The sequence below is a fragment of the Lepidochelys olivacea genome (assembly GCF_965140295.1).
Source record: "Lepidochelys olivacea isolate rLepOli2 genome assembly, chromosome: 3".
Classification (NCBI taxonomy): domain Eukaryota; kingdom Metazoa; phylum Chordata; order Testudines; family Cheloniidae; genus Lepidochelys; species Lepidochelys olivacea.
In genome coordinates, this window is record NC_140413.1 from 143102323 (window position 1) to 143123610 (window position 21288).

The 21288-nt window shown below is 39.3% G+C and overlaps 1 protein-coding gene across 5 annotated transcripts in view; it reads left to right on the top strand.

Annotated features, from left to right (window-relative positions):
- CNST (consortin, connexin sorting protein) overlaps positions 1-21288 on the top strand; it is a 112413-nt gene that overhangs the window by 45675 nt on the left and 45450 nt on the right. For all 5 annotated transcript variants that reach the window (XM_084625206.1, XM_084625205.1, XM_084625207.1 and 2 more), the window contains 2 exons: positions 12888-13093; positions 19319-19349. In XM_084625206.1, coding sequence (XP_084481332.1) covers positions 12888-13093; positions 19319-19349 — 237 coding nt within the window. The remainder of the gene's footprint in view (positions 1-12887; positions 13094-19318; positions 19350-21288) is intronic.

Below are 21288 nucleotides of genomic sequence, written 5' to 3' on the forward strand. Positions count from 1 at the left end.
ACTTGGATAATGTAGGTAGTCCTCATAGCCTGAAACAATTTTTGAAAGAAGCTGTAAGGATAGAGGAACCTATTGAATATGTAACATGGCAGCAGCAGTACACACCAAAAACTGAGCGTAAAAGATGATGTATTTGTGGAGAGCAGATGTGTCAAGTGAAACTTAGTGTTTTTAAAATAGTAGAAAGATATATTGAAACTAAATAATTTGGAACAGTCATGTGACCATTTGAATCCTCTGCACCAGACCTCTAGAGAAATCTCAGTCAATTTAATTAGTAAGTCATTATTCCTCTAGAAGTCTGTCATAAAAATAAAGGGAAGGGTAAAACCCCTTTAAAATCCCTCCTGGCCAGAGGAAAAATCCTCTCACCTGTAAAGGGTTAAGAAGCTAAAGGTAACCTCGCTGGCACCTGACCAAAATGACCAATGAGGAGACAAGATACTTTCAAAAGCTGGGAGGAGGGAGAAAAACAAAGGGTCTGTGTCTGTCTGTGTGATGCTTTTGCCAGAGACAGAACAGGAATGGAGTCTTAGAACTTAGTAAGTAATCTAGCTAGGTATGTGTTAGATTATGATTTCTTGAAATGGCTGAGAAAATAGCTGTGCTGAATAGAATGAATATTCCTGTCTGTGTGTCTTTTTTGTAACTTAAGGTTTTGCCTAGAGGGATTCTCTATGTTTTGAATCTAATTACCCTGAAAGGTATTCACCATCCTGATTTTACAGAGGTGATTCTTTTTTTTACTTCTACTAAAAGTCTTCTTGTAAGGAAACTGAATGCTTTTTCATTGTTCTATGATCCAAGGGTTTGGGTCTGTGGTCACCTATGCAAATTGGTGAGGATTTTTACCAAACCTTCCCCAGGAAGTGGGGTGCAAGGGTTGGGAGGATTTTTGGGGGAAAGATGTGTCCAAACTCCGTTTTTTCAGGAACCCAGTTAGAGTTTGGTGGTGGCAGTGGTTATTCCAAGGACAAAGGATAAAATTAATTTGTACCTTGGGGAAGTTTTAACCTAAGCTGGTAAAAGTAAGCTTTGGGGGTTTTCATGCAGGTCCGCACATCTGTACCCTAGAGTTCAGAGTGGAGAAGGAACCTTGACAAAGTCGTACAAGATCGAGAATAGTACTAGAGCCCTGCTGTTTGGTTTGTCTGAATGTGCAGGATCCTGAAGAGTTTTTTTATGAGAGTTCCAAGCCATGTCATAGACATATCCGGGGGTGTTTTTGGGAGCCCATGACACAAAGTCCTACAATTGGTACAAGTTCACCACATTTGTTTCAATAATCAGCAATGTACATATGATTATAATAGGTCTGTTGTGCTGGGGTGTTCCATGAGATCTTTCTAGGGAGAAGCCAGATCTGAGTATGTTTCTTTGGCATGATTGCACTGGGTCATGGAGTCTGTCGCTAAACCGAGGAGCACTTGCTTCTTTATCTAAATGGCTCTAGCTCTGCATATAACAACTACTTTTTACAGTACATTAATCTGACTATTTTTTTTCACTTTTGGTCAGATAAAGTGAAATACATGTGGGTTTCATTTTCCTGTGAGGTTTTTCGGCTCTGCATTTGCTCTGATTCCAGAGAGCAGAATGAGTGCAGTTCATTTAATTTCAGTCAGCAGCCTAGATTTGAACTGGAAAGAACAGATATTAATTTTTCCCCAGTTGCCTGTTAGTCCCCTTGCTTTGAGATTGTTGTATAAACATACCTCACACAGCTCTAGTGTTTGGCCAAGAAGTAAAACATCAGAATGTAGGTTAAAAGTCAGGACAACGTTTGAACAATGTAAATAAATAAGTAATGGGTTGAATTAGGGGAAACAGTTATAAGTGAGCCTCTTGTACTGGAGAAAAAGGGAAATGGTATTCACTTATGGCCTGATCTGGCTCCCCTTGAATTCTGCCTGTTTAGTCTACCTAGCTCAGTAGTTCTATGCTGTGGCCTCCTATTATATCAGAAAATAATTCCCTTACCCCTATTGTTCAGGGCCGCCCCTTCCATTTTGCCATAAAGGAAGGCCTCCCGGTAAAAAAAAAAGCTTTTCTCCCAGACTCATTGCCGTAGTACTGAGTGCCTTACAAAATTATATTATTCCAGCAGGTAAACTAAATATAGTCTCACTCTTCAGTGCTCTCCTCCTTTCTCTGCATTGAAAGAGGGTTTTATTTTTATATTTCTCTATTGATAATATTTATTGTAGTAAAATCGTTATGAGAAAACAGTGGTGAAGCTTACAGCTTTTTCCTTTTGTCCAGAAGGCAGTTAAGGTTTACAGCCATTCTCAATTCTTATTAGGAATAGTGTGTAGGCATGGGCCAGTCCCCAGGAAGACTGTTTTCTGCTTTGACAAGTCTCACACTTGCTCTTGATAGACCCACAGAGTGCAGAACATCCACTGACTACAATGGAGCAAAATTGGCCCTTTCATTCATATTCTCTTTAAAGGCTGTATGCAGTCAGCTATTACAAAATGACTCCAAAACGCAGGATATGCGTAATAAATAGCAGTAAAACAGGATATTCATAATAAAATAGCAATGTTATCAGGCAAAAACAGAGAATGCTTTGTAGAGAAAGCATAAATGTACTAAATTCGCTGAAAGAAGTATAGAGGCATAGAATGCCACTATAGGGATGAATGAGCTGTCTAGCTGCAAAAATGGCAAAACTCCACAAAGGATTAGAAACATAGTCAGGTTTAAAAATCAGAAGCTTGAAAACAAAATCCTTATTTTACTGATAACACCTAAGATTATGAAAAATGAAAACCCAAAATTGAAATTTTAATTTACTTTTCACCCCAATTATGCCCCTTGTTTTAGTCAGTTTCACGCTCTGGTTCTCATGCCCTGTCACAATGCAGCAGTATTTCTGTTGCAAAAAAAAATAGAGGGAAATGCTTGAATAAAATGGAATTTCTTCTTCTTTTTTTATCACACTGAAAACAATCCAATTAGCTTTTTTGTATTTTTATCCTCGTTGTTTCTACTACCTGGGTGTCCCTCTACACATAAGAGCAGTGGAAACAGAATAGGAAACCAAGCTACCAAGTGGAAACACAGCATGTAGAGAGGAAGAGAAGGCTCTATAAAAATTGAAAGGGGAGTTGTCAAGGGGAAAAGACATAGGAAGCAAGTTATAAATATTTTTTCTCCTGTTAAGAAATCATGGGCAAGTTGGTCTTGACTCATACATATGGAATAGATTTTCAAGCCTGGGGGGAGGGAGAGGAAGCTTTTAAAGAAGTCACCTCTTCTGAAGCACTGATGTTCAGGTCTGAGTCAATCTTCTTTTCTTATTTCCCTAAAAACAAAGGTGACAAGTCAAATGGGTATGTTATTTTTAAACATTGCTATTATGTTGTCCTAGAAAACTGAAATTTGACTTCCACCACCACAGTATCCATCTCCTTGGTCTGGTGCTTAGAGCAATGCAGTGGGAGTAAGAAGCCTGTGTTTTCATTGGGACTCTACCATTGATGTGCTGCATGACTTTAGGGAAGTTCATCTTCCATTGTGTGACTGAGTTTTCCCAGTTGTAAAATGGAGATCATATCTGCCTTTGGTATAGTGCTTTAAGAGTCTGTGAACATTGCTTCTAGAAGCACAAAGTATTATAAATGTTTCTGTATATGTTCACAGTAAACTATCCCTAGAATTAGGCTCTTAGAATGGCAAACAAGTGACCACTAGGATTGCTACATTAGAGACTTTTGTGTGAATTATCCAATGCAGATCTTCAAACTCAGACATCTGCTTTGCATCCTGAATCTCTTGTAGGTTCTTTTCCTATTCCATTGGCAGAATATTGTCACACAGCAATACTAAGTTTAATATTAGCTGTAATATTAATATATTCAAAATTGGTTGAGCAGGATATACTGATTAAGGAGATGATGCAGCTTATAAGTGAGGGAACTGAAATCCTGATGGGTATTTATAGTCAGATTGCATTTGATGAGCCTCCATAATTTCAGTGCAATAGCAATGATGATTCATGAGTGTCAGCTGCTTAAAAGTAAGGTCTATGGAACATAAATTTACAAAGGAAGAACTCTAGAATTATTCCTATTCCTTATGGAGTTATTTTGTTGCATTTCCAAAAGATCAGTCCTGGCACAATTGTAACCAAATGCTGTAAAATGCCATTGTATGGTACACTTGAGATAATACACAGCTTGGTGCAATTCATATTAGCTTTCCTACTCATGGCAGCATTTGATAAATTATACAGTAAATACATCCTCTTGTTTATATTTTTTCCAAACTAAGTTCTACACATACACTGTAAAAACTGATCAAGCTATTTCTCCTTCAGGCTGGGGAAAAAACAAATCAAATCTATTTGGCCTGAATTTAGATGGTGCAGCAGTGAATAGGAGCTATTCATATAGACTCATAGACATTAAGGTTAGAAGGGACCATTATGATCATCTAGTCTGACCTCCTGCACAATGCAGGCCACAGAATCTCACCCACCCACTCCTGCAATAAACCTCTCACCTATGTCTGAGCTATTGAAGTCCTCAAATTATGGTTTAAAGACTTCAAGGTTCAGAGAATCATCCAGCAAGTGATCTGTGCCCCATGCTGCAGAGGAAGGCGAAAACCCCCCAGGGCCTCTTGCAATCTGCCCTGGAGGAAAATTCCTTCCCGACCCCAAATATGGCGATTAGCTAAACCCTGAACATGTGGGCAAGATTCACCAGCCAGATACCCAGGAAAGAATTCTCTGTAGTAACTCAGATCCCACCCCATCTAACATCCCATCACAGGCCATTGGGAGTAACTACCACTAATAGTTGAAGATCAATTAATTGCCAAATTCATGTTATCCCATCATACCATCTCCTCCTTAAACTTATCAAGCTTAATCTTGAAGCCAGATAGGTCTTTTGTCCCCATTGTTTCCCTTGGAAGGCTGTTCCAGAACTTCACTCCTCTGATGGTTAGAAACCTTCATCTAATTTCAAGTCTAAACTTCCTGACGGCCAGTTTATCTCCATTTGTTCTTGTGTCCACATTGGTACTAAGCTTAAATAATTCGTCTCCCTCTCCGGTATTTATCGCTCTGGTATATTTATAGAGAGCAATCATATCTCCCCTCAGCCTTCTTTTGGTTAGGCTAAACAAGCCAAGCTCCTTGAGTCTTCTTTCATAAGACAGGTTTTCCATTCCTCGGATCATTCTAGTAGCCCTTCTCTGTACCTGTTCCAGTTTGAATTCATCCTCCTTAAACATGGGAGACCAGAACTGCACACAATATTCCAGATGAGGTCTCACCAGTGCCTTGTATAACGGTACTAACACCTCCTTATCTCTACTGGAAATACCTCGCCTGATGCGTCCCAAGACCACATGAGTTTTTTTCATGGCGATATCACATTGGCGGCTCATAGTCATCCTGTGGTCAACCAATACTCCGAGGTCCTTCTCCTCCTCCATTACTTCCAGTTGATGTGTCCACAGCTTATAACATAAATTCTTGTTATTAATCCCTAAATGTATGACCTTATTCTTCTCACTATTAAATTTCATCCTATTACTATTACTCCAGTTTACAAGATCATCCAGATCTTCCTGTGTGATATCCCGGTGTTGCCTTCTCTGAATTGGCAATACCTCCCAGCTTCGTGTCATCTGCAAACTTTATTAGCACATTCCCACTTTTTGTGCCGAGGTCAGTAATAAAAAGATTAAATAAGATTGGTCCCAAAACCGATCCCTGAGGAACTCCACTGGTAACCTCCCTCTAGCCTGACAGTTCACCTTTCAGTATGACCTGCTGTAGTCTCCCCTTTAACCAGTTCCTTATCCACCTTTCAATTTTCATATTGATCCCCATCTTTTCCAATTTATTAATTCCCCATGTGGCATCAGATCAAATGCCTTACTGAAATCAAGGTAAATTAGATCCACTGCATTTCCTTTGACTAAAAAATCTGTTACCTTCTCAAAGAAGGAGATCAGGTTGGTTTGGCATGATCTACCTTTTGTAAAACCATGTTGTATTTTGTCCCATTTGCCATTGACCTCAATGTCCTTAACTACTTGCGCCTTCAAAATTTTTTCCAAGACCTTGCATTCTACAGATGTCAAACTAACAGGCCTGTAGTTACCCGGATCACTTTTTTTTCCCTTTCTTAAAAATAGGAACTACGTAAGCAATTCTCCAGTCATACAGTACAACCCCTGAGTTTACAGATTCCTTAAAAATTCTTGCTAATGGACTTGCAATTTCATGTGCCAATTCCTTTAATATTCTTGGATGAAGATTATCTGGGCCCCCCGATTTAGTCCCATTAAGCTGTTTGAGTTTCGCTTCTACCTCGGATATGGTAATATCTACCTCTGTATCCTCATTCCCATTTGTCATGCTACCATCGTCCCTAAGGTCCTCATTAGCCTTATTAAAGACTGAGACAAAGTATTTGTTTAGATATTGGGTCATACCTAGATTATCCTTAACCTCCACTCCATCCTCAGTGTTTAGCGATCCCACTTCTTCTTTCTTTGTTTTCTTCTTATTTATATTGCCCTGGAGATTTTTTGCTTTCCTCTGTAGCATGGGCACAGGTCACTTGCTGGAGGATTCTCTGCTCCTTGAAGTCTTTAAACCACGATTTGAGGACTTCAATAGCTCAGACATAGGTGAGAGGTTTTTCGCAGGAGTGGGTGGGTGAGATTCTGTGGCCTGCATTGTGCAGGAGGTCAGACTAGATGATCATAATTGTCCCTTCTGACCTTAATATCTATGAATCTATATGGCTACAGAACCTTTTACTATTGGTTTTAATTCCCTCTGCAAGGTCCAACTCTACTTGACTTTTAGCCATTCTCACTTTATCCCTACATGTTCTGACCTCAGTAAGGTAGCTTTCCTTGCTGATCCTTCCCATCTTCCACTCCCTGTATGCTTTCTGCTTTTTCTTAATCACCTCTCTGCGATGCTTGCTCATCCAGCTTGGTCTACAACTCCTGCTTATGAATTTTTCCCCCTTTCTTGGGATGTAGGCTTCCGATAGCTTCTGCAACTTTGACTTGAATTAATCCCAGGCCTCCTCTGCATTTAGATCCATAAGTTCTTCAGTCCAATTCACTTCCCTAACTAATTTCCTTAATTTTTGAAAGTCACCCCTTTTGAAAGATTTATTTTTGTTTATCCTTCCATTCAGTTCAAACTGAATGAGCTCATGATCACTTCAACCAAGGTTGTCCCCTACAACCATTTCTTCTATGAGATCCTCACTACTGCCCCAAACCAAATCTAAAATGGCATCCCCTCTTGTTGGTTAAGCAACTACTTGATGAAGGAATCCATCAGCTATTGCACCTAGGAAAGTCTGAGCCCTATTATTATTACTAGCACTTGTCCTCCAGTCTATATCTGGGAAGTTAGTCTCCCATGATCACACAATTCCCATTAGTATTTACTTCACTAAAAACGTTAGAGGTTTCTGTCCTTATCCAGATTGGATCCCAGCAGTCTATAGCACACCCCAAGCACTATCACAGGGGAGGCTCTAGCAGTTTTCTTCCCCAATGTGATTTTTTGCCCAGACGGACTCTGTCTGATCCGTTCCATTGCTTCTTATTTCTTTACATTCTACCTCATCATGGATATACAATGCTACACCACCACCTTTACCTTTATTTCTGTCTTTCCTAAACAGCACATACCCTTCAATACCTGTACTCCAGTCATGACTACTATTCCATCATGTTTCTGTTATCCCTCTAATATCTGGTTTCACTTCCTGCACCAGTAGCTCTAGTTCCTCCATTTTGTTACCTAGGCTCCTCGCATTGGTGTACAAACATCTTAATTTTTGCTGTTTGGCTTTGATCACATTCTTTACCCGATTAGGCATGGCCATTCTACTGCCAGTGTGACCTATTGGACTGGTATCCATACTGCCCTTCCTCCTTATGTCCATTCTCCTACCCACAGCTGTATCCTCTCTTACTTTGTTTTCTTCCATCTCAATGTTAAAATACGGTGTGGTGCGCAGGCCAAGTTTAGACAAGACACTTCTCCTGTTAGTATGGTGTGCTTAGCCAACTACAACTTTGAACTTGCCATCATGGACCTCAGAAAATATCCCTATCTTTAACAAGTTTGAATTTATTTTGAAGTACATTTTCACTATATACCAGTGAAGTCCCAAAAGATGACAGCTACTGCAAGTTGTTTCCTGTAACTGAACTATTTGGGAGGTATCCATCATGAACGCTGAGTTCTAATCAAACCAGAGCACTGAAGGCACTGGTCATCATTTGAATATAACCTAGTTGAAATATATGGCAGAAACTGAGTCAGGGACTGATGCAGCTGAAGTTAAAGGCATTCGTGGGGAGATGAAGATGAGCACATTTTGTGTCTTGATGAACTTGATCACCACTGCAGTGAAAGATAAACTTGGTCCTTATGTGTGAAAACTTATCTTTTGTGTTGGCAAATTGATGGAGTAAAGACTTCTGGGTCTCTAAAAGTAAAGCTGCAGAGAAATCAGATCTATCTAGATATGTCTGAAGATGCCGTTGAAAATATGGATGCCAGAATCACCAGGCTAAAACCACCACTATTTATGTGGTTTGACTACTTTGAATCTAAACAAAGGCCTTCTGATTTAAAAAAAAAAAAAAAAAGCATCAGCCCATTATAGCACTAAACAAATTGACCATTTTCTAGACTATTTTACCCAGGTATTGCACGAGGACCAGGAAACATAACATGGACAGAGTCACGGTGTGCTCCTAACACCAGCAACTGGAAGCACTAGTGGAGGAGTAGACTAGTGCTGTTCAATATAATCAAATCTATATTAAAACAGATGGACATTATCCATAATATTATTTAGGTAGCCAAAATAAAATATTTCATAGTGGCAGCTCTGACTTGCATTCTCAGACAGGTGGTGGTAGGGGCATTTTATGTTGTATACTAAAGCAAGGACAAAACAAAACTTATTACCAAATGGGTGTCAGGCACACTGAAAAGAAGAGAATACAAATAAGACCTAGGCACAGTACCCTAAAGGGAGAAAGCAGAATTTAGAAAAATGCTTCCAGACAATCTCAGCAGCAACAATATTTTATTTAAATTTAGTTAAGAGCATGAAACCACAGCTTCAGGATTGGGACAGCCATATTTTCATCTTGGACTACCACATTTGAAGTTTTAGCTGGTTAGGGACCAGTGATCAGAATGTATATTCTCATTGAGTCTGAGACCCATTAATTTCATCAGGCTTATTCAATATAAATTGGTTGTAGAATCAACACCTTATTGTCTGTCCATTCGGCGATTGGATCGCTGTTAATTTTTACATTTAATTTAAAAATGTAACAAATTTTTTAAAAGTACATTTCACTTAGTTATAATGAATTTGTTTTTGCACTGAAAGGCCTGTAATGTGGGCCATTGCTACCATCCACTAGTGATGTGTTGCAGTTTTGCAAATGGAAATACAATTTAGAATTAAGCTCTGTTCCTTGCACTAGAAGTAACAATAGTTTAGAACTCTGGAAAGTTCAGCCTCAGAGAATAAGGAGAACTTGTGAATGAACTCTTTGAATATTAGGAAGTTACATTTGGTCTTCCTAGGTTGGGGGCAGGAGAGCAAGGGGAACACTTCTAAAATGGGGAGAGAAAAATGAAAAGGGGAACCCAAGCAGCCTCCCTACACCACATACACAAATGACTGAAATGCTTCAGCCACAGATAAAGGCTCTGGCTTATACTGCTAAAAAAGGCACTGATTCTGCCTTCAGTTACACTGGTGTAAATCAGAACTCCACTGACTTTAGTTGAATTACTTCAGAATTACAGTGGAGCAACTTGGACGGTAGAATTTGGCCAAAAGTGAGTCACAGTATGGCTGCTTGCGGATCTGAAACATACTTTCTAAATGAATTTAATAACAAGGATGCCACAGTGGTTTCATTAAAATGTCATTTTTCCATGACAGCAATTGCAGAGTATGGTTTACTCAGAGCTCATGTTGTGCTTTATAGATCACCTTTAACTAGAGAATATGTAGTTAAGAAGTGTAGTCTGAAGTATGACATTTCTTCGGGAGTAAAGGTTTGCTGAAGTTGAAAGCAATATTCAGAAACAGGAGAAAACATAGTTAATGATTACATGACAAAGTTCTGAACAGAAAACTATTCTTTTGAAACAGTGTTGGTTCCATCTCTAATGTATCCCTCAGTAAAAATGTTTGGACCAAATCTGGCTGAAAACAGGCATGAATTAATAGTTGAAAAGCACAGGCACAAATTTATACAGGAGAGGCAGTATTAAGTTACACTCATATTTTGGAGGGCAGTAAGCCCCATGTATGTATCCACCTATAGAGATTATTAGTATTCCTGTCTTGAGTAACTTAGGCAGGGAAGAAGGTTTAGCAACTGTACGTGGAAAAGAGGGATCCTTGTGGGAACACAGACAGCACTTCTTGAGCTTTACACTCTATCCCTGAACCACCATTATGTGGTTCCACAGGGAGAGAACACAAGGAGGGCCTGCAAACTGCCAGCTTCCAAAGTTTAGAAGGAACCAGGGTCAAAGCACAGCAATTACAGAACTGGTGACAGCTTGGAGCACAGCCACCAAATGTGCTGGTACTCAGTCTTGCAGTTTTAAAATAGAGAAGGTTCATAAACTCGCACAAACTGGCTTTCAGACAGTTTTAGGGGTTTCTGAAAGTTAAACAACCATGACCAAAGTTTACGAAGCACATTCCAGCCATGAATCAATATATTCAAGTTTATATCGTAGATGAGGTATACTTCTTGAGTTGTTGCCTAAAAATTTTTGAAAACACCTCAGGGATGTTTTTGGGGTTTTTTTTAAATGCCAGTACTAAAAATAGTCTATACGTCATTACTGTGTACCTCATTTATTCAGGACTCTGATTACTCATCTGTTTTGCTTTAAATTACATCAGTCATGTTGTGTACATGGCTGAGACTTTATTTAATTCCAGTATCAAAGAGCCTTTCTGCTTGTTTTATTATAAGCATGTATTTTAAGAAAGTTATGGTAGTCAATATGTAGAGTATAACTTTTAGTCATTGTAAAGCAACAGACTTGCCATATTTCTCAAATTATTTTAAGTGTGACTTTTTAAACATTAATGAAAAACGTGAGTGATTGGCAGCAATGGAAGCCAAAGCCTTCTGTGTGCTCGTGAATTTAAGAGGTGAATGGTAGCTTAGTCTCCAAGCCTAATCAGCCCTTTACCTCTTTGTTAGGATTTAAAAACAAACAAACATGCAAATCATAATTTTCTCTCTTTATATTTGGACATTTGTCCACTTGGAACTGTGCTTCAAAGGTTTCATTTGTGGCACTAGCTGTGCATTTTTAAGTAACTGCTGTGGTACCATCTGTAATCCCTTTTTATTTTGAATCATCCCATAGAGGGGTGATTCAAAAACCAAAGTGGATCTCCTTTCTGAGAAAAATTGTGTAAATTTCCATTTCTGCTGCCATCCTTCCCCAAAGGCAGGATATGCAAGCAAAGAGTGTCTTCCTTATTGGATGAGCCATTGTTCTGTATTCGCCAAAAGAAAAAATAGGCATAGTACAGTGACTGAATTTTTTTCTCTTTTAGGCTGAGTCTTGGTCTCATGGTTGTTTTGTTAATTTGGAAAGTTTGAGAAAAATCTCTTTAGCTGTTTGAGTTATTGATGAAGGAAAAAACTAATCTTTCCATTTATAAAGAGAGACTTAATAGCTCAAAAATTGCAGACTTCAAACTTAGAATGTGGCTAGGATAGCTGAGGAATTGGTTGCCTTGCTAAGGCTTAATCTACATTCAAATCTGGTTTATTTATTTATATAATTTATTTCAGCGAGTGGGCCATAAAACAAAGTTTTTAGCTATTATAAATGTACAATTGAGCTTGCTAAATACCAAATTCCTAAAGATTTTTGTGGAACTTAAAGGCACGCAGCTCCAGTGAATGATGAGGTGAGATATTAACGTAGGGAACTAGGAGATCTCTGCTCGGTTTCCTTCCTAGTTTAGCAGGGAATTGAACATAAGTGAGATGCAGTGCTGATGGAATTTGTGTGAGGGAACTGTATCTCTCTCTCCTACAAGTCCTGCCATCTGCAGAGTTCATAAATGCTGTTTATGCACTGTGAATAACTTCTTAATGCTTAAATAATCATAGCTATTTATCAAACTGAATTTACAAGCTCTGCAATTATATATTGCTCTTAACTTCCCCAGAACCTCTCAGGGAAGTTGCATCTGCAGAGTCCTTCATGTTGCTCCCAAAGTGTCAGAAGGGGCCCTTTAATAGTGAGAGGAGGGGGGAAATGCCATCAGCCATAGTAAATGCCATCAGCCTGTTGTTTATGAAGGCTAATGTTCAAAACAACTTTGAAATTTTTAAACTAAGCCATTTTTGAGTTACGAGCCCACCAAAAAGTTAGAAGTCTTTTAAGTGCCAGGTCTCCGAAATTAATCAATCTCAAACTTCCAACAACAAAAATGCCTCTTTGGACCAAGGCCACACCTGATACTTTTCAAAAGGAAGTTTTAGAAAATGTTCAAAGGGGTCAAAATCAGGATTACTATAGAAAGTGTCATAGCCTTCGCTATATGAAGTCATTCAGGCCACTAATCTCTTTCTGAATTATGTAGAACAGTTTTAACTGGTTCAATATTTTTCCAAATTGGACCACAGCACCCCTTTAGTTATAACTATGAAAAAATGCATGAAGTGTGTTAGTGTTTCTTAAATAGAGTCCTGCATCAGTGTCAGTCCATCTGTTACACCTGACTTTAACAAGACCGGCAGCTTTGTTTTCAGTTTCCTAGTAATACTTGCATCCTAACCTAGATATTTGTTTCCATTTAAAGGAGTTCCTTCAGTGGACACCACAGCACTCAAGAAAGAGAATGCTCTCCTTAAAGCTACAGACTCAGTTCATTATGACGATGCTGATGAGACAAATGTGAACTATCAGCAAAAGCAACAAAAACAGACTTTGCAGTCCCTTTTTTCCATGCTTCGAGAAGAGTTTGAACGGATGGACTCGAGGATACTCCCTCTGTGTCTCCATCAGGTATCCCGTGTATCAGCATGTTGTTACATGTGATTATATTTTTATACTATTTTTTGTCCTAGAACGTGTCCTCGCTGGAAATAAAAAATACTTTAACACGTTTTAGGTAACACATGCGAAAGTCCTACTGTAGACAAGTGAATTTGTAGTTTTAAGATATGTTATGTGGTTCAGGAAAACCCTAAGGGGGAGGTTTTCCTTAACTATCTAGTACATGTTAAAACTGCAAATTACCTTGTGTTAAAATCTTAGTATAGACATGTTAAACCACACCTTTTTTTATGGATATGGTCCCAGAGTAGTTGCCAGACACCCAGTTTTCGACCAGAGCACTGTTGAAAAGGGACCCTGGTGGCTCCAGTCAGCACTGCTGACCAGGCCACTAAAAGTCCGGTTGACAGCGCAGCGGGGAAAAGCAGGCTCCCTGCCTGTCCTGGCTCCGCACAGCTCCCGTAAGTGGCTGGCATGGCTGGCTCCTAGGTGCATGGGCGGCCACAGGGGCTCTGCATGCTGCCCCCATCCTGAGCGCTGGCTCTGCAGCTGCTGTTGGCTGGGAGTTGTGGGATGGCACCTGTGGGCATGGGTAGTACATGGAGCTCACTGGCACCTCTGCCTAGGAGCTGGACATTCCAGCTGTTTCCGGGAGCCATGCGGAGCCAGGGCAGGCAAGGAGCCTGTCTTAGCCCCACTGTGCCTCTGACCAGCGGTGCCTGGCTAGAGCCCGCACCCAGACCCCTTGCTCTAGGTTGGAACCCCCTCCCGCACCCTAACTCCCTCCCAGACTCCACACCCCCTCCTGCATCCCAACCCTTTGCCCCAGGTTGGAACCCTCTCTCGCACCCTAACTCCCTTCCAGAGCCTGCACCCTTCACCCCCGCCCTCACCCTCCCAGCACCCCTACCTCAACCCTGAGTCCCCTCCTGGAGCCTGCACCTCACACCTCCTCCTGCACCCCAACCCCTTGTCCCACTCCTGAGCTCCCTCCCCCACCCGAACTCCCTCCCTCATCCCCATCCCCAGCCCCACCCCAGAGCCCACACCCCCAGCCAGAGACCACCCCTCTGCCCCAGCCCTGAGCCTGCTCCTGAACCCCTCATTTCTAGCTCCACCCCGGAGCCCGCACTCCCAGCTGCACCCCAATCTGCTGTCCCAGCCCAGTGAAAGTGAGTGAGGGTTGGGCAGAGAGAAGGGGGCATAGAGGGAATGGGGCCTTGGAGAAGGGGTGGGATCGAGGGCAGGGCAAAGGTTTTGGTTTTGTGCAATTAGAAAGTTGGCAGCCCTATCCCAGAGTTGGTTACACACAGTTTAGGGGGGACACATTCCTTTAAAATCATGAAAAGATTAGACATTGGTATAAGTAATTGGTTCTCTAAATAGCATTTTAATCTGGAAATACTCTTATTGCAGACCTAGCTTAATGTATGGATCATAAGGATCACTCTTACTCAGTTGAAGGTAGTTTTTATTCCATTAATATGTGCTGCTGATTCTTCTTCCATGTAACCTGACATAGTGCAGTCACTATCTTAGCTCTACATTAGGCCAAGAGAATAGGCAGTGTTGTAAGATGTATAGCTGTGGATTTGAAAAATAAGTGAGAATTGATGTACAGCTGTTTATTTCTACCAACAGGCTAGTGGCTTTGCTCCCCTGCAAAGGGTGACTGGAAGTGTGACTTTAATGTAGCATAGATATGTGGCTAGGATCTTTTGAACTACAATACACAGTTCAACAGTGTTGGTTTGCTGAATGTTGGCTCTACATCAGGAATCGGCAACCTTCGGCATGTGGCCCTCCCACGGTAAGCACATCCTTTGGCCCTTGCCACTTCTCGCAGCCCCCATTGGCCTGGAATGGCAAACTACGGTCAGTGGGAGCCGCGATCAGCTGAACCTGCGGACGCAGCAGATAAACAAACTGGCCCGGCCCGCCAGGGGGCTTACCCTGGTGGGCCGTGTGCTGAAGGTTGCCGATCCCCTGCTCTACATATTGACCAGAAGGATGTATTTTGAGGGGATCACTTTAGCTTCCTTTTTCTTATAGTGTCTGACAGTGCTACTTGATGGACTTACTCTTTTGCCACCGTTGTTGAAAACAGTGTTCTCATTTGAAACTGCTCTTCAGCTGATTTCTGCGGAATAGTGGTTCCTTTGCTGCTGCATTGCCTCTTGTTGTCAGTCATATAAATTATCAAAATGAGTAATAAATAAAATAGGTGTCAGGTTCCATAAATATATTTTACATTAAAAAATAAATATTTTACTGGCAGTTTACATTAGCAGTGGAATTTTTCAATTTTTAAAAAATGGTGCTTTAGTGAAAAGTTTCTATTTCCTTGCATTAATTATGTATGTGAAACTTTGTTAGCACTAATTTAGTCTCTTGCCTGAAACAGTCTCTAAGTTTTGTGCTGGCTCGTGAATATCAACACCATATAAAGAAGGCAGTGTAAATAGTGCAGAGATCTCAAAGTGCTTTACATATATTAATTAATTTATCCTCACAACACCTCTGTGAGTATGGAAGCAGGTAAATTCTAGTTGTTGTTCTCCCCAATTGAGGTACAAAGAGGCAGATTCTTTCAAAGTCATGCAGGAAGCCTCTGGCAGAACTGAGAATAGAATCTGTTTCCTGACTCCCAGCCATGTGTCCTAACCACAAGACCAACCGTCCTTCCTGAGACAAGTGAAACAAGCCCTAATAAAATGGTTGAAAGAAAGTCAATAAGTACTTGACATGTTGGCCATAGTATATTTTTATTAAGCTGGAAAAAATCAAATGGTTGGAGAACAAAGCTTGTTCTTTTCTTGTGAAATGAGCAGTAATTAGAGCATCATCTTCTTTGGAATGGATTAATCTGTCATGAAGGGCCTGATTTACTAATACAGCCTGCCAATAACTTGTATATGTAATGTGTTTCTATCATTTTCTAATATGATGAGCCGTAACGTCTCACAACTGTTCACCCAGTATAGAATTAATTTTAATCACCTTTTTATTTCATATGAACAAGTGCAATTTAAAACCAACTGCTGTATTACAGAATCACTAAAGCATTAAAATTCAGAATGGTATAATAAAAAACTTACAATAATTTTTTTCCAGGCATCAGTATTCTAGAGGGTGTAATAAGGATTAAGTTTAATTAAGCAGAAAATTATCCTTTGATGTTTAACCCCAGAACATGCTTTTCAGATTTCTAGGAGTGTGCACATAATTTGTTTCTGCCATTAGAAGACAAAAAATATAAATGGTCCTTGAGTTGTTCCAGGAATTTCTGGGACTACCATTCCAGGCAGCAGCCAGAATATACAAAAATATGAGTCTTAGAATTCATCTGTCAATTCCCCTTTGGAGATGTTGGCTCAGAATAGACTAGTAGGACTGCGTGCCAGGAACACCCAATTTGTAACCCAAGTTCTGCCACTGACTTGCTTTGTACCTTGGGCAAGCAAAAATACTTGCTATATTCTACACCTATCCTACTATGGCATTCAGGCTATTTGTCTGGGAGTTCGGCTGCTGCTAAATACTTGCAGTTCTGGCTTTCCAGTACCAATTGAAAGTCCATTGCTACATAATCAGTAACATACCCATTCTAGTAAACTCGGCATTTAAAAAATTAGTTTTGTGAAGACTACACTGATACTATATCTTGGTTTTATTTCCATGTCCATGTTTTGATATGGAAAGTTTCTCATGGTAACTCACTGGTGAATATTGTTGGTCCCCTTCTGTGCCAAACTACAGAAGATAAGAGTTATTTGTGCCCCAAGCTGGGAAGTCTTAGCTCTTTAGCTGCAGCTGTAGCACCTCATGCTTTTAGCTCTGGAGATCTCCACTTTAGTCCTCAGTGCATTGGCTGAGATGATGGCCATCACTCTGGTATTTAGCTTCAGGTTATAGGCTGGTTGAGTTTCAAAGATTAGAGGTGAATCTAACCTCTTCTTTTTCTTCTTTCTTGCATTAATCCCATCAAATGGGGTCTGCTCTATGAGTCCTCTCCCTCCAAAGTACTCGTTCAATGCCGTATCCTCTATCATATTACGTACTGACCTGTCTTCCTTTATGACATCCCCCCACTTCTTCTTGGGTTGACTGGTCTGTCTTTTTTTTCTTGGTGGAGTTTCTCAGTACTGTGCTTTACATGACCAAACCATCTCAGCCTGCACTTCCTAATTTTTTGTTTATGGGTGTTAATTTGAGTATATCTCTAACATACACATTCCTTGTGTGGTCTTTCTTACTTATACCATTCATCTACCTCAACCGTTGCATTTCTGTGGAACAGATTATTTGCTCATGTTTCTTCTTTGTTGCCTAACACTTAGCACCAGACATTAAAACCAAACGGACCATGGTTTTATAGACTTTCCCTTTTAATCTTCCTGTCACATGCTAAACCAATTATCTCTCCCCATTTGAGCCACGCTTTTATTGAAGCTCTCATTTCATCATCCATTTCCACATTTTCCTGGATTCTGGAAACCAGATACTTGAAACTTTGCATTTTCAGTATTGTCTGTCCCTTTAGTTTCAAGAAATTAAATACTATATACTCTGTTTTTCCTCTGCTTATTTTGAGCCCATGTGTCTCCAACAGACTAATCTAACCTTTCTTAAACATTTTTACATGATCTTCTGAAATATTACTTCAAATAATCAGTCTTCCCTCCTTACTTAATTTTTACCGGTACCTGTCCTTGGCAATGTTTTGATTTCCAAATTAAACCTGAAATGGTACTGTGGATTGTATATGGAACAGGCAAAGTTCACTAGCCTTCTGTATCTATCTGCCAGATAGCTTTTTGTTTGTTCTGACACGCATGGGTTAGGTCAGCCTAGATCTGGTAGAACAGTCTTTAAATGCTGTGTCTCTATGTTTCTCATTGTTTTCCTTTGGCAGAACTGTCACTTAAAGGTCATGTTTAACCCCTTCTGTTACAGCAATGTCATTAAAAGGGGAAAAGACGTAAGTTGGTTCTACCTCATAAAATCTATAATGCAGGTCATAGAGCTGCCATCTGGCTTCATTTTGTGCCTGCTGTCATGTTGAAGTTTTTTTGGATCTCAAGACCCCGGGCTTAGTGAATTGAGGAAAGATGGGTAGATGCTCTTCCACATGGGTCCTGTAGTTGGTCCTTTCTGTTTCCTGCAGAAAAATTTTTTATCAGAAGTCTGGCAATAATTGATACTTTTCTTAAAGCCCCAGGTCCTGAAATCCTGAGCTTTTCATGAGGATTTCAGCTTTCATTTAAAAAAAAAAAAAAAAAAAAAAGTTTCTGGCCTGTGTAGTTGCAGAAAAAAGCTTGACTGTCATCTATAAACTCAAAAACTAGAAGACAAATAAAAAAGACCTGTTTTTTTTTAATTTTTAATCTTGCAATTTTTTTTGAGGCCCAACTCATGATTTTCAAATGTTTGGAGTTAACAGTGCTGTGAAAGGGACCTAAAGAGGAGAGTAGTTATATCTGTGGTCTGTGACAGGCTGCATTTCCACCCCACCCCACCCCCCAACACCACACCTTTAAAGTTCTCTATCCAAAAATTGCTCTTGCATGATAAGTCAGGACACTGGCCCTTCAGAAAGAGTGTTCCCCATTTCACCTTTTAGCAGATTGTGCTGTAGCATTACTCAAGAATTCCCTCTCTGCAATGATCTTACTTCCTGCAGTCCTGAGGGAGTAATATCTGATAAGAGAATTCATACTCTCATCCCTTGCATGTAAGTAGAAATGTGCACCATCTAGAATGCCTTAATATAAAGCTCTTTGTTGTATAATCACTTAAGCATAAAAACCTATCAGTTTAAAAGATCTAGAACCCAACTAACGTTTGGGCTTATCGGTTTCCGTGAATATAAGAACAAGGAGTTATATTTGCTACTTGTATGGTCTTGTCAGTATTTATTGTTTCCTACTCACTTGGTTAATCTCAAAGACCAAATATTCGTCTGCAAAGTATAACTTTTTTGAAATATATCTGTTTGTCTTAAAATGAATATAGTGGATGGGGTTTTTGTGTTTTTTGTTTATAAAATGATTTGATTTTCCTTTTAAAAAACCTTTTCTGGAATAACAACTTTTATGTCTAGTTTTAACATAGAGCAAATGTATACAAATAAAATATGAACTCTTAAAAATTAAGATAATATTATACATGCATGACTATAATAAAGAATCAAAGAATCGTGATGTTAAACATTATTTTCTTTTTCCTTTACAGATAGCTGAGGCCTATTTTCAGGAGGAGGAATGTATCCTTTCATTGATCAAAATTAACAGTGCTCCATTTTGTAAAAAAAATTAAAGTGGCATCATAATAAAAATTTGAAAGGAAAACTGACTTTGATGGTTCACAGGCTGTGGATGAGGGTTAGGAAAAGGTGAACATGCCATGTTTTATACATGAGTAAGCCTACAATATGTGCTTTCTGCTGTGTTTTCTGAGCCAGCTAGCTGGAGTACAAGTAAAGAAATAAATCCCCTTTCCCAAAGCTGTACTGATATAATTGGTAATGCCTGCCAGAAACAAAGACATAAGCAAAACAGTTATATGCTTCAAAGAAATCAACTGTTTTACATGAGAAATCCTCTTCTGAGTATTAGGCATTAAGAATATGCCTTATCCAAATAGGATATATATCCTAATTTATAAAAATACTACTGTAGTGATGGTGGGCCTTGTGTGTGTGTGTGTGTTCTACTGACCTCTGCATCAGGATAATGATAACTAGTGCACAGTGTTGAAGGAGAACTTGCGGGTAACAAAAGCAAAACAATTACGTATGATTTTATGTTACATAGGCATACAGTTTAGTTTAATAGTTTCTCAAACCACAGACAGTTGCTTCTCGGAACAGCTAGTTCTGGGGCACACATGGGGAGAGGTTACTCTTGACCTGTTCCTAAATAATACACAGGACTTGATTCCAGAAGTTGAGCCAGTCATGGTGACTATAACATAATCTAAGTTAATTTCATCCTAGGAGGATTGATCATACTAAAACCTAATGCTGTGATGTTATACTTTAGGAAGTATGGTTTTTCAAAAAACTTGGAAACTCTTTAGAACCTAAAGATGAAAGCTAAGAAATATATATCCTTAGTATGGGTGTGGAGGCTACTTAAGTGTATCACATTAGTCATGGAACTTATGCATATCCTTAAACAAAAAATAAAGCAGGCAATTTAAAAATCATTATGATTAAATAGCAAAATACAAGATTTTACAAGTTTCAGAAAGTATTCTTCCAAATATGGAAATCTAGCCCAAGTGATATTAAACTGTATTTAGAAAGGGATAAAGAATAATTCTGAAAATACTGTAAAGCTAGTATTTAAAATAGAATGTATGTCACCACCTTGAGCATTACTTTTGGTCATCCCATCTGAAAAAGGGATAAGAAAGAAAGAAAATAAATGAAAATGTAGAGGCATGGGAAATATTTGTCAGTGAGATTAAAAGATTAGGACTATTTAGTTTAGAGCAAACTTGACAGAAGTACAGTATAGCGAAAACCACATGGGTGCTCACATTTCATACTAGAAGAACGTTGCTTTAATTGAAAAGCAATACATTGAAAGCTAGTCAAAGGAAATATGTTTTTAACACTATGCTTAGTGAAGCTGTCTAACTCAATGCCACGAGACAGTGGGGCAAAGAATTTAGAATGGATTAGACATTTATATCAATAGTAAGGGTAGGTAAAATTGTGCTAACTATAATAAATATTTGTAAGGGATAACAGCTCTTGCAACCATTAACTCTGTGGAATTAGGAAAGAATTTACCCCTAACTGTACTCTTGCATAATTATTCATGATAGGGATTTTAAACCTTCTTCTGAAGAATCTGATATTAACAATCAGTGGAGACAGGATACCGGATTAAATGTGCCATTGGTCTGATCCAATAAGGCAATTGCTGTGTTCTGTGTTTTATTTTCTACTAAGTTTATACAAGGCAAGGAATATGAACTCCTTTAGTGCTGTTTGTTTGTCATTTGTATCCCATAGTTAGTAAAAAGAGCAAGTACTTCTTGTATCTTTATGGTGGTTACTATAGTATTTTATTTGGTATAAATAATGCAAATATTGTGTCTATATACTCAGAACCTGATTCACTCTGTTTTCATCTCCAGTATATTGCCAAATGGAATTTGAAATAGCTGAATGTGTAAACACCTGGCAAGAG